Source organism: Lutjanus erythropterus, chromosome 16 (assembly GCF_056507025.1).
Source record: "Lutjanus erythropterus isolate fLutEry1 chromosome 16, fLutEry1.hap2, whole genome shotgun sequence".
NCBI classification, from domain to species: domain Eukaryota; kingdom Metazoa; phylum Chordata; class Actinopteri; order Lutjaniformes; family Lutjanidae; genus Lutjanus; species Lutjanus erythropterus.
The window spans coordinates 15,718,905-15,733,051 of record NC_139332.1 but is presented as its reverse complement, the minus strand read 5'-3'; the positions used below and the strand labels follow the sequence as shown (position 1 = coordinate 15,733,051).

Genomic DNA, 14,147 nt, shown 5'->3' with positions numbered 1-14,147 from the left:
CCTGCTTGGGTATAGTACTTTCTAAGAGTATAGGAACCTTGGAGGTGGGAGTTGCTGTGCTGTACATTTCTGATTGTCAAGTAATCACAGCATTTTTCTTCAGCACCCACTGTCAAAAAATCTGCAACTGATACTTTGCTTTGACACATCAACATGGAGTTACAGAAGACAGCAGACTATTTTTTGCCTAATCTTCACAAGTCTTAAGACTGCAGTGGACATGTAGTCAACAATGACGTGAAGGAACCTTTTAGTTCCTTGAAAAGTAGTTCATGGGACTAAAAGTCGTGGGGACTTTGGATGGAAACACAGCTTTATTGTAAATTGACTAGACAGTGTGGAGCTATTGTGTGTTAAAATGCAGGAAGGTCACACGTCTTCAATCTGTTACCTGCAGTTGGATCAGATCCTGGTGACAACACAAAGATGAGTGGAGAGCAGCAGCTGGAGTCTTTGTAACTCTCTGCCAAGTCAAAGGTGGGCGGTTCAATGTAGGCCTGTCCCATGTTTTCCACTATAAAATCCTGCACTGCTGGAACTAGTTTATCTGGCCTGAAGCACCTGATTACTACCATTTTGTCCATCCCAACCAGCTCACTCCACTGGTCAGGTAACTGGTCCTTGTGGGGCTTTCCTGAATCATAGAGCTTCTTCCATTTGGAGATGTTGTCTTGGACATGCTCAAAGAAACCATCCAGGTTTGGAAGTTTGGACGCCCTGACGATTTCAGACCAGGATTTGTCAGACAGCCACTCTGCAGCTGGGTTGGGGTAAGGGTTATCCAGAGCAATGCCACCTGTTAGAAGGAAACGCCAGACTTGGTCATCGACCTGGTCCTTACCCTGCATGATGCCTACCGTGAGCAGCAAGGAGAAAAGCAGCTTATCTTTCTCAAAAAGCGAGCGGCACACATTGTTGTAGATGCTGAGAGTAAAGTGCTCAATGATATTGTTGATTCTTTCAGCCACTTCATCGCTCTTCACACTTTTAGCAATGGAATGTATGTAAAGACTGATGAACCAGGTAAGGGAGTACTGGTACATTGGCTCAATGTTGGCCAATTCTGAGATACAGAAAAACAAAATGGAGGAGTGCTCAGCCACAGGACGATAACCCATTCGAGTGTCATCAATCTCTTTCTCTGTGATGCTGGCTATTTTTTGCTTCTCTGAAATCTCCTCAGAGAGGACTTTGGAGGACGACAAGATTTTAATGGCAGTCTCATCCTCCAAGATGTTGCCCTCAGAAGAGGAGAGCACTTGTAAGATTTTATCCTCAATTTCTTTCAGCTGCTTGTTGTTGGCAGCACTCTCCAGAATGAGCTGGTTCTTCTTCTCTTCCAGCTCAGGTTTCTCTTTGGCTGCTACAAGTCCTAAAAGCTGGTCCTGTAGGCCTTGTGGCGTGATCATAAAGTTCAGCAGACAGACTTTGACAGCCACTTCTGGGAGGTAATGAGGGTTCCTCAATCCAGTGGTCATGTAGAACAAAAAGTCTTTAGAATATTCCACAATGTTCTCTCCTATCTTCATGTACTCAACACCCTGCTGTTTGAAGGTCTGCTTCAGCAACACAGGCTCAAGTACCGGATCAAGTTCCTCTCCAACATTCTCCAAAAGAACCGGTGTGCCAAACTGGATGCAGTTCTCCAAGATTCTCACATAGTTTCCATCAGACAGTTTGATGACAGATAGCTTATTAGCCTTCTCCATGTTCTTGATCCACTTGTTGGCTTGACCTTGAGGGTCAATCATTAGGGGCCACCTACGGGAGTTAAACACAATGATCCCGTTGTCTGTGGAGAAGGAGTCCACTGGCAGACCAGCAATCTGCCACGCCCTGATGGCCACCTGGTTGCCCAGGGTGTTGCTGAGGGTAAAGTCTTCAGAGCAGGGGATTTTCTTCTCCTGGCACAGGATATGCCACTGCTCCTGGCACTCAACACGATAGTCTACTGTAAATGCCCCAAGGTAAGATACAGTTCCTGAAGAGAGGAGTATGTCACCTGTCAGGTTGGTGTATCTGCAGAAGGAAAATATAATGCCAATTCGATTAAAATTAAACTTAGCACATCACACCAGATATCATGACAAATGACCTATCTTTAGTCCCGCCCCTATTTGGAACCTGTGTGAACTTTCTTCTTTCCTGTTTCCTGTCCACAGATATGCTATGTGCTAGGCTCATCTATATTGAAAAGAAAAATAAAACGTTAAAATTGTTAAAAGATGTTGCTGGGGGACCAGTGAAAGCAAGCTAATTAGCACTACCTAACTAGTTAACAAATCTACATAAATCGTTAACGAGCTAGTTACATCTCATAGCTAATCTTCATCAAATGTTAGCTAATTATGTAGCTAGTGTTTTACTAACATTAGCTAGCTTAAGTTGTAACTACACATGAGGTGCATGCTCCATCAACTGAGCCACCTGGGAAGAAACACCGTGTGCGGGAAAATGAAGAGGAGAAAGTTGACTGATGTTCCACTGCTTGCTTTTGTTGGAGCACAGTGCAGAAATGGGCAGGACTTAGGAAGGGTAAATTAGCAAAGATTAATATACAGTATATTTTGATGTACCTAATCCCCAATTGCCTTGCAGCCTCTGTCCATCTGTCCTTCTCCCCACCCAGTCCTCCAATCAGCTTCTCTGCCCTGATCAGCTTCTGAGAACACAGTTCAATGTTGTCCTCTAGGTCTTTCTTCTTACTAATCATGGCATCCAAATCATCATTCAGGATCTGCAGTCGGTCCTCGACTTCTTTCAGCTCCGCTCTTTTCACAGCCAACATTTCCATCTGTACAGCGAGCTCTTCCTCAGCCAGTTTCAGTTTCTGCTTCTTGGGGGCAACCACTTTGGCTACACGCTCATACACTTCCATTGCTCGCACCCATTTGCAGAGACCCTCACAAGCTGAGGAGACATTTTTAATAACAGAGGGCTGGAACTCAGGGTTGTCGATGAATTTATCTCTGATTTTCTTGATGTAGGGGGCAGGGATGTTGTCTTTGTCATAGGCTTTGAGGCTTTCCAAAAACTTAAGGTCTCCAAGGAGCTTTTTCGAGGGACCCCAGAAGTCCTCAACCATCTTGCCTGCAACATATTTATATGAAATATTAATTCTGTTATCTTCTGTTCTGTCAATATTCTGTTATTGAGCTGAATATTTGTATATTTAGTACAGCATAAACCTTTGTCAATGAGAATGATACCATATAAAAATCACACTTTCAAAGCTATGATCTTACCTGAGCCACTAGGATCAGGTTTTCTCTCAGGTTTGATGCCCTTCATGACACAGATAGACTCCATGACTAGTTTGACTAGACCTGGTGGGTTCTGCATAGACTTGACCACTGTAATGTCTGCAGGTTTTAAGGTGTCCAGGGCTGCCAGGGCAGCTTCCAATGCAGGCATTGCTTCTGCCAAGTCTCCTTCACACTCATCCTGAAAAACACCCAGTACACAACAATCAGTGTCTGATGTAAACTGAAATACTGCAAATACCTACTGCATGATTTTTAACATCTTTAAAACTATCAGATATATTTGAGAGAAAAAAGATTTGAAAGCTGCATAAATTATGGACCATTTCTGTTTGTAAAATACATGAATACCTTAATGGCCTGGGCTGCAGCTGCTGCTTCATTAGCTACTTTCTCATCAGCAGACACAAGTTCTTTCTTAGCATCCACCTCCACTGTTTCCCCCTCTATCTTAACCATCATCTTATCTGTTTCAGCTGAGGTCTGAATCAGCTCTGGCTGCAAGGCTGTCAGCTCCTCCTGCATCACTGACACCTGTGGACATTGTATCAGGTTGGATGATGATTCATTTAGTCAAAGAAAAAAAGGTAACATCCAAGGTAAAATTGCTTGACAGGGTACAACACCTGAGATGCTGCAAACTCCAGTTTCTGGAGACCAACAATATAGCGGTTCCTCGCAGTATCCACTTCATTCCTCTTGACGTTGAGCAGAGTCTTGAAGGTGAGGATAAGTTCCAGGTAGGAGGTGGGCGTGACGTAGTTGTGTCTCCTCAGTCTGGAAAAGTACCTTTGAGACATCTCTCTCACACTTGTCTGGAAGGTCTTGCACATCTCCACCACCCTGAGATATAAAAGATAGAAAAACAAAACAAGATGTGGGTGTACCGCACACTGCAAGATGCAAATTAAGTCCATGCCACTGTTATGCAGCTGGAATGTACAGAATAATATCTGAAATGTTATGTCGAAATGTTGTACTTAAAAATTGTCTTATTCTCCACATTTCAACTTTATTCTCAACATTTTGACTTCATCCTTGAAATTTCATTTTTATTTTCAACATTTTTTTACCTGGCACTGTTACTTAAAGTTGAAAATAAACAAAAAATTAAAAAGAAATCTTCTTCATCTCATTTTCCCCGCTTATGTCTGGTCCTAATGGTATTCCATGGAAATTAGTCACATTTTTTTTCATCATTTTAATGTCCTTACGCCAGTCTGATGTCACTGTCCATTTCTACATCCTCTAGGAACTTGTGGGCCACCATCTCCAATGCATCATTCGGCCACGCGTGGAACCAGTCAATGGTGCAGCAGTTGATAAGAGAGGGGAACATCCGAAGTCGGTTCCTAAACGCATCACCGATTGGACTCATGGCTGTTGATTACAATAATTCCCAGTTACAAATACTTGCTAAAACTTTAGTCAGACAAAGAAAAGGGACACATAAAGGTTCCTACCTAGCACAATGTGAAGGTTGGCTTTCACACGGTCGATGAAGAAGTTGTACATGGAGAGCGGAGTGGCATCAATCTTTTTCCCCTCCATTCGGGCGATACCCTGCATTTTCTCTATGATGTCAGCACGTTCATCTGCAGCAAAGATGTTCGGCACATCACCAGTGTTGAGTAGCATGTTGATGTCCTCTAACATGGCTTCATCCTTTATTTGGCTGTCACTGAACAGGAACACAAGGCTCTTTCCCTCAATGCCAGCTTTAAGCATCATACGCTTCAGGTCATCACGCCAGTCTGACATGCTGTAGCCCTTGGTCAACTCAATCTGAAACAGTACATAATCATTGATGAAGGTGCCCAGCTTGGTGGCACTCTGACGCCCCGAACCACCAATGCCAACAAGTAGAAGGTGCCCGTTGTCTTGTTTTAGCACGCGGCAGATGCGGGAAATGTGTTCAATGGCAAATTTGAACATTACTAGGGACATGGGTGCCTTGCTGCAGCTGTTGTACTCATCCAGGTAGAACTCCATCACCTCTTGTAAGGCACGCAAGTCTGTGATTTCATCGTAGGCCCTAATGTCAGAATCAGGCTTGGCGTAGTCACCGAAGAACAAGCTACGGATGCTCTCGTCTGCTACTTTTCCATCTGGGTTTAGATGGCTCAGAAGCTAGATATCAATAGGAGAGGTTATGGATTAAACACAGAAGTTAGAGTTTGGTGGTAGTGGTGTAAATATGGACAGAAGTGTCAACATGATACAAAAACTTTTTTTGATCAGATATCCTATTGTTACTGTATAGTTTTGGGTTTTATCAGTGACGTAGAAACTACACTGCAACATTATTCCCCAAGAAGACTATATTTTATTCAAGAAATACATTAATAATGATAATAATATTAATGATAATACAAAATAAACACACAGATACACAAAAAAATGACCTTTTCCCAAAATACGGCTGGCTCTGAGGTGTTGGCATTTCAAATCTGATGCCTGCGGTGTGCCACAGGAGCATCCACTGATGCATGTCAAATGAGGCACAACAATTATTGCTTTCAGTGCATTTGGGCCTTTAGATTTGTACTTTCCAACTAGCACATGAATTCAGAGGTAGTTACTGAAGGACAAAATGTATCTACAAGCAGAAACACTTAGGAATGATTCACACCAAATCTACTAAACTGAGCTAAAAGAGCTTTTTTCCAAGTCATATTTGCTCATAATTTGTGAGATAACATGAAAAATGTCAGAACTGCTGAAAGTTAACTGCTGACTGTGTGTGTGTGTGTGTGTGTGTGTGTGTGTGTGTGTGTGTGTGTATGTACTAATCAAATACGTACCTTTTCCACACTCTGCTTAAAGAAGTTTGATGTCCTGTCTTTGACGATGCCAAAGAATGTCTCCTTGTCTTCGTCGTCAATGAGTCGGTCATAGAAAACACGGTAGACCTCATGGATCCACAGGCGGATCAGTTTATCTCCGTCCTGACATATGTGGTACACAACATACATGAGAAAGAGATACAGAAATTCAATACAATTCATTCAAACATATCACTATTATTTCCACTCTTACCTGCATGTGTGTATGCGGAGCCAGGAGCACGCCTCGTATCACTCGAGCAAAATCTCGTAGGTTGAAGATGTAATGGGACTTAGATGGGGTGGGGAGGAAGCTGTCCATGGTGTCTTTATAGACAGCCATGGTGGCCTGGACCAAGATCTTGCCAAGCCTTGGACACAAGACAAAATACGGTACATCTCTCTGATAGAGACCATTTATATAATTCTACAGCTGTAAGACATTATAATACACATTTGGTAAGTTACCTGTAGAAAGAGGCATCAAAGCCCTTACTGAAGTGCCAGTCAGTAATGGATGTGAATATCTTGGTCAGTGTTTCATCATCAAAGGAATCAATTGTGATGATATTCAAGTGGCGGGAGAAGCGGCCTAGCATTTCAAATATTTTATCATTACTTTATTGCTGCTGCTTTCTTTAAAGAAATTGCAAATATTTAATAAATATTCATCTCAACAATACCTGTAATGTCATTTTTGCCACCACCAGGAGGCCCCATTGCAGACAGAAACAGCACATCCACTATGTTCAGTCTGGAGGTGTCCTTCTTGTCATACCAGTGATGATGGTCAATCCACTGCCTCAACAGCTCGATTGGGGGTTGGGCACCATAGATTTCCTTAGCTGGCATATTCAGATCATCTATGTAGAAGAGATGACTATCAAACACTACATAAATGGACGGTTTGGATTTTTTAAGTGAGGTTGTATAGTTAGTGTATTACCTACAGTAGATGGCGGTCATTACTGATTTTGCCAGTGACTGCTGGTTGAGTGAGAGACAGCAATATCTGACTTACATAATTGTTCGAAAAAGCTGTGTGATGGTAAAGCAGTGGAAATATTCTAAATATAGCATACACTTAAACTAGCTGTGTCGAACCGTCATCTAATGTGGGTACTGTAATAAAGTAGTGGCTAAAATATATTTTGCTGCTGAGTCTGTCCACACCAGTAAACTGCTTCGCTTTTGTGCTGGTGCACCTCTCTGTTTCTCTAAACTCTGCCAACCACCATCTACTGTGGCTAACACACTGGCTATAGATAAGTATCTCATACAGCCCCACTTTAACAAAAATCAAAGCATTTCTTTAATGTGACACTGTCACTCAGTCATCCACTCTTAACACAACAGTAAGGGATTATGTGTGTCTATCTTTACCAACATAGACGATACACTTCTTTCCCATAGGAGGTCCAAACATGCCCTTTCTTCTTCGGTCCAGCTTGGCCATGATGATGTCTTGGGTCTGATTGGCTGAGGTTCGGGCTGAGAAGTTGATACAGTTTGGCATGTACTGCTCTTTAGGCAGCTTTACCAAGAAGCTTTTGTTGATGACAGATTTGCCGGTGCCAGTGGGCCCGACAAACAGCATGGGTACTTCATGTGCCAGGTAGGTGCGCAGGAAAAAAAGCTGACGTGCCGTCTCCATGGTTGGGATGATGAGGTCTGACACCTGGTGAGGAAAGAGTGTCAGCAAATATGGACTCCTGCAGTGGCACCTTTAGCAGCAGTAACGTTTGTGACATAAACATACTCACATTGGCTCCAGCTGGAATGACGTTTTCTTCATTTGTAATAGAATCAGTCCACACATTCCACTGTCCTTGTCCATCCTTATGAAAGTAGTAGTCATAGACAGTGCCTGCAAAATGATAAGCAAATATCATGCATTAGTCATTTTAAAAAAGCTGATTCTGGAATTAGTATAGTAGCTCTATATGTAATTGGTCCTTCTTAAGTCCTGCCCCCTTTTCTTTGTGCTCCAATAACAGTTGAGCAAACCTGTTACTTGGTCAACTTTCTACTTTTCCTGTACATGTAACATACAGGGTCACATCTCAAGTTTGCTAATGTTAGCAAAACACTAGCTAACTAGCTAGCTAATGATTGATGTTAGCTACGGTTTTGCTAACAATGGCTAATTTAATAGGTTAATATATGTAGCTTTTACAGATCCCCCAGCAACATCTTTTAACCATCTACAAAATGTGGTTTTCTTTTACACACAGACAAGCCCAGCCTAGCCTAGCATAGCATATTTTGGTACAAAAAACAGTAAGGTGACCATGGTATCAAGCTGTCATTACAGAGCAAAAAGGGGCAGGACTTAGGAAGGGTCTATTGTCGTTGAAATTTTGTGACCTCTCTCAGGGAAGATGTTGTTCTTTTTGAGTTTGATACTCTTTGGTCGTGGGTGCTCATCATCCATGCCACTGATCAGACTGCGATAGAAGACGTCAAACTTCTTACGGCTGTCCCCAGTGATGGTCCCACCCAGAGTCCATACGGCCGAGAAAAGGAACAGACCCTGCAGCCACATGGTTATCTGCTGGCTGGACATCTGTGTAATGGTTCCTGACCCAGAAATTTCATCTAGGTGTAAACAGGAATGTTAACACACACTCCCAGTGATGGAAAGAAATATGTATAAATTATCAGTTAAATGTCATTATTACTTACCCATCAGGCATGTGTACAGCTTCATTAGACAGCAGGCCAAGTGAATGGGAGATGTTTGAACCACATAGCGACACTCCCTGTCTATAAAGTCCAGACAGGGCTGAACTAGCCAATTAAACAGGTCCATTATCTGTCGTACAAAAAGTCAAAGAAGCACATATAAGAAACATCAAACACAAGAAACATCAAACTATATGGCATCTTAAAGGGATAGTTTGGATTATTTATAAGTGGGGTTGTATGAGGTACAATACTCAATAGTTAGTAGATGGTGTTAGGCATGCCCCCAGTTTGGAGAAGCAGAGAGGAGTACCAGCATGGGAGCTAAGCAATAAAGTGTTGGGTCAGTAGGCCAAATATCGCCCTCTCCAAAGCAACCAAACTCCATAGGCAAAATCAAATAATTTTATCTCTCAGAGCACAGGAGTTGCTGGTCAACTGTTATCGTGATCAGTTAGTCTGTTTGTGTTATTATGTGACCTCTGTGTTTGAAAAGGTTAGTTTGGATTGACCAAAGTCACTTAGCAACACAAACAAACTAACAGATCAAGACAGCAGCAGACTGACAACTGCCATGTTCTGCGGAGCAATGTAATTGCTTGTGCCAATGGAGTCTGGTTGAGCGAGAAAGCAATATTTAACATATATCCATCAGAAAAAGCTGACTGATGGCAAAGTAAAGCAGTGAAAATATTCTACTCATAGCGTACACTTAAGCTAATATTGATTTTTTTTATGGGCCTTTCTTAAGTCACTTATATATGTTTTGCTCCTGACCCTGCCCACGGCAGTTCATTAGTTAGCTTCTGAGTTGGTGCCCCTCTCTGCTTCTCCAAACTAGGGGTGTGCTATCTGGTAAATACTTCAGTAATACACACAAATAAGTATCTCATACAATCCTACTTCAAATAATTCAAACTATCCCTTTAAAGGTCATAGAAGTACCAAAAAATGCAAAAAGGCCATCAATGAGCCAGTTAAGACATGCATGTTCGTAATCTTACCAGTTCTCTGTGTTCAGTGCTCAGGTTTTCAGGCAGTGTGTTCATATAGGAATCTCTGAGAGGAGACCAGCCCAGCTGCTGAGGCTCCATGTAGATCATCCCACACCTTCACACAGATGGTTACAATCAGTACAGTCATTTTTTTTTTTGTAATTTTATCATTTTAATTTTATTGCAATTAAGTCTTTTTGGTGGAGCAATTGTACTTTTATGACTCTTTTTTTTAAAGTCTGTAATTTTACTAATTTCACTATGTAATCTACTTAGTTACTTTTGAAATCACAATTCACTACAAAGTAGGTAGGCTACATTTTGAATATTGATGCTTTTATCAACAGTTTTGTAGCCAATAAGGACACCTGATTATAAACGGGCCAATGAAAACTATGACATACAGATGAAAAAATAAAAATGCATCAGGCACAGGTGTGAAGAGGCAGGAGACTGGGAGTAATTTAGACTGAAGATTTGGAGAAACATTAAATACCTTTGGATGGAATGCCTGCTACTGATAACAGATGAAACATCAACAGTTGAAAAGTAACCAATAATCTACTTTGGACTTAGACTTCTTTTTAAGCATTTTTCAAACACCAGTACCAGTATTTTTTGAGTTATATTTCAGTAATGTAACAGTGCTTCTACTTGAGTACAGATTTTCTGAACAACTTCCACCAATGACAGTATATACCACACTTGCTGGTTCAGCTTTTGTCTTTGTTGCTTACCTACTGACAGTGGCCGGAGAGGCTTGTTCCAGGTCAGCAGGTTCAAAGATGAGACTCATCTTGGGACTCATCTGTATGATCTCACCACTCATCAGACAAAGCTAAGAGAGAACAGAATGAAGGAGACAGAGGCTTGAAGGTTAGAAAAACTATGAATGTCCACACCAAATGTCATTAAATCTGGCCAGCACTTGTTGAGATATCAAAGTCTTTCAATGAATGAAAGCCTGACCGACCAATTGATTAACTAACTGCTATCAGGATTTAACACCTGGAAAAATTCTACAGTTAGGAAGGAATCAAAATGGTTGGTACCTTCTTGTTGTCATCCAGCACAGTATTCATATTCTCAATCCAGACAGCATCGATGGGCCCGTCAAAGATGATCCACTGTCGGTTCTCTGAGGTGGAGATGGCCTGATCCCTGAAGGAGGTGGCCAGCACACCATCAGACCACTCATGGCTGACTGCATCGAAGCAGCCATACAGCTGGCCCATCGTGATGGCCTTGGGGTTGATGATGCAGTAATTCACTGCAAACTCTTCCATCAGTTTGGCTGAAAGAGTGAAATGGGAGATAATTGAAAAAAAAGAAATGAAAGAGAAGAGCATTTGCTAATGGTATTTTCAGCATATTTTCCCATGTTTTTGGGTCTCTAAGTGACTATTTTTGAGGGAGAGCACAGTAGGTAGCAGAAGCAAAACTAAGCTGCAAGGTAATGTATCCGGACAACCACGCTCCATTAAAACAAGTCCACTAGAAGTGCTTGTTTTTGCCACTGATGGGCTTGGATTGTTATTCTAAGTGTCTGACAACATTATGAAAACTACAGAGACCTTTTTTTTCAGTGTAAGCCACATTTTGTTCAACCAAAAACAGCGGTTCTAATACTCTCACCATACTCACCAGATTCCATTTACAGAAACAGCAATTCTATCATTATAAAACACACTTTATTCAAACAAAGTAAAAATCTCCAAAATTGTCTGAGCTTATCTTTCCACTGCTCCAAAAATCACCAGCTCTGATTTTGTTGGGGAAAAAAACTTGATTATCTGCATTAGATGTGAAGATATTCTGGCTCTGCATGCCACTTCTCTCCACTACTTCTCTGATGTCCGCCCTCACTCTCTGTCCTCTCCCAATATTTTCACATCTACCTTGGTGAATAAATGGTTTATTCTGCAGACAGGAATGGTGATTGTTGGAACACTAGACAGACAAAGCAAGACATTTTTGGTGAGTTTTATTTCACTTCTGTCAAGTTTAAATGGAGATTTAAAAAATATACTGTACTCTTTTAAACAAAGGTCTATCTCTGTAGGGACTGTTGTCTGTTTCAAGACAAGCACTTTTAGTGGACTTGCTTTAGCTGATGGCTGCAGTGGTCTAAATACTGGACCACTTTCAAAGATAGTTGCCCCCATTAGTCACTTAGACTATAAAAGGTGGGAAAATAGGGTAAAGGCTGAAAAATACCAGTTATTTGAAGAATTAATATAAATTGTATACAAACTGCAATGTAGCCTTCAGCAAATTTCAAATTGCAGGAAGTGCAATAGTTGTTAAAGGCAAAATGTGGGTCAACATACCATTTCAAATTAAATATTGTATATCATACACACAGCCAGTCAGTATATAAACACTGCTGAGCAGTCATTACACACTTTATTAAAAAAGTGGAAAACAAAGAGTTCAGAGTTTTTAGCCAGAGAAAAACATTTAACATGTTTAAATGCTTTTTGTATTTTCAAATATATGTCTAAAAATGCTTATTCACAGCTTAGCACAGAACATATTATATACTGGAAGTATTCAATATTTCAGGTTAAAGTGACTGCATTTGAAGTTACAATTTTAGGGTGGAAAACAAGTGTGGAAAACTATAATTCATATCATTAGAAACAAGTGTGAAGAATTTTGAGTTGTGTAAATGATCTCAGTTGTGTTGGAGTTGTGTACAGCTTCTGTCGCTTGTGTTCAACAATTAGCAGCAGAAATGCATCACAGTGCAAAATGTGTCTTAGCAAGTAAGAATGTGTTGAAAGTTTTGCCAGAAGAGTGAATGATTTGATAAATGGGTTTAGGGTTCTGAGCATTTAGTTTAGAGAAGAAGATTTAGCATTTTAATTTGATTTTTTTTTTAAATTAAATTGTGAAAAACAGCAATTCCAATTAGAGATTTTTCAAAATCATTCAGCCCTAATACCTACCCTTATAAAGGTCTCCAAGGGCAGCAGCAAGAACTTTATAAGCAGAAGTCTTTCCTCCCAGAGGGTCTCCAACTATCATGAAACCATGGCGCACCAACATCATCTCATACACCTATACACAAACACAAGTCAAATTTTAAGCACATTTATGTGCTTGAAGTATAACAATTAGCCTAACAATGTTTATGAGTCTTCAGTATTACAAAACAGTACTCCTCCTTGTTACCTGGATAATCTTGCCAATGAACCATGGGACAGGCTGAAGGTTGAGTTTAGCAATGTTGTCATTGAGAGCCTTTAGGAAGACATCATAGTCTGGTTTAGGAAGGACCACGCCAGGGAATAAATCAGAGATGATACCCTGTGGGCGAAATGAGAGACTTGAACTTCAAGGAATGTTTCAGATTATGTAATGTGGGGTTATATGAGGTACTTATTGATAGTCAGTGTATTAGCTACAGTAGATGTTGGTTGGCACACCCCCAGTTTGGAGAAGCAGAGGGGAATACCAGCACAGAAGCAAAACCATGAACTGCTGTGGACCGGGCTAGCAACAAAAGGTACTTATCAGTTTCAGTGTTCACCCTTTCTGGTGGAAAAATTACTTTACATAAGCCAAATATCGGTCACTCCGAACCATCCAAACTCCATGGGTAAAATCAGTCATTTTAATTTGAAGAAACAAATAAACTAACAGATTGAGGCAGCAGTAGAACAGCAACTCCCGTGTTCTGGGAGGTAAAACTACTGATTTCACTCATGGAGTTTGGTTGGTTTGGAGAGAGCAACATTTGACTTATAGAACAGCAGTTTGCCTTTGGAAAAGGCATTAAATAATCCAAACTATCCCTTTAATAATTTGTCAACCAGCTGATGCAGACTTGGTGCAGAATGTGTCACCTGAAACAGTGGCACATCCTGTGCTAGAAACTTGGCCATATTGACGTCCATCAGCGCCCGAAGCAACAGCACGCTCTCGTTCTCTTCGGGGTACTTCAGCTTCAGATTCCCTGCTGCAGTCAACACAGACTTAACAGCTCGCATACCGTAGTCATAGTGGTGTTGGGAAGACAGCTGCTCGGAGCACAAACGGTAGGTGGCAACGATTTTCTGGGCCAGACTGTCAGTAAAATTGGAGATGTGTGAGGCTTGGTGAATGAACCATCTGGGAGTCTAGCCCAGAAGAAAATATGCTGACTAAAAATATTTTGTCCAGGACACCATCCACACATACCTGCGAGATTCAATGAAGCCCATTGAGTATAATGAGATTTCTCCAATGAGACCATAGTCTGGCACCATCATAGCCACTGTACGGAAAAGAGCCTACAAGACAAGATGACAAGATTGACAGGTAAACATCCAGTTCCACATCTAGAGGAAAAAAAATGTATTTTTGATTTTGGTGTGAACTGTCCCTTTAAATCT

General features: G+C 41.1%; 1 protein-coding gene across 1 annotated transcript in view; it reads right to left on the bottom strand.

Annotated features, from left to right (window-relative positions):
- dnah3 (dynein axonemal heavy chain 3) overlaps positions 1–14,147 on the bottom strand; it is a 36,595-nt gene that overhangs the window by 5,253 nt on the left and 17,195 nt on the right. Inside the window, exons 32-53 of the mRNA XM_084738494.1 lie at positions 13,954–14,045; positions 13,620–13,839; positions 12,946–13,080; positions 12,720–12,831; positions 10,821–11,062; positions 10,506–10,606; positions 9,778–9,883; positions 8,774–8,903; positions 8,456–8,686; positions 7,852–7,955; positions 7,472–7,766; positions 6,772–6,951; positions 6,557–6,680; positions 6,303–6,459; positions 6,068–6,211; positions 4,727–5,393; positions 4,478–4,643; positions 3,890–4,106; positions 3,615–3,797; positions 3,246–3,444; positions 2,577–3,090; positions 392–2,019 (exon numbers count right to left, since the gene is read on the bottom strand). Of these exons, the coding sequence (XP_084594620.1) occupies positions 392–2,019; positions 2,577–3,090; positions 3,246–3,444; positions 3,615–3,797; positions 3,890–4,106; positions 4,478–4,643; positions 4,727–5,393; positions 6,068–6,211; positions 6,303–6,459; positions 6,557–6,680; positions 6,772–6,951; positions 7,472–7,766; positions 7,852–7,955; positions 8,456–8,686; positions 8,774–8,903; positions 9,778–9,883; positions 10,506–10,606; positions 10,821–11,062; positions 12,720–12,831; positions 12,946–13,080; positions 13,620–13,839; positions 13,954–14,045 (5,947 nt within the window). The remainder of the gene's footprint in view (positions 1–391; positions 2,020–2,576; positions 3,091–3,245; positions 3,445–3,614; positions 3,798–3,889; positions 4,107–4,477; positions 4,644–4,726; positions 5,394–6,067; positions 6,212–6,302; positions 6,460–6,556; positions 6,681–6,771; positions 6,952–7,471; positions 7,767–7,851; positions 7,956–8,455; positions 8,687–8,773; positions 8,904–9,777; positions 9,884–10,505; positions 10,607–10,820; positions 11,063–12,719; positions 12,832–12,945; positions 13,081–13,619; positions 13,840–13,953; positions 14,046–14,147) is intronic.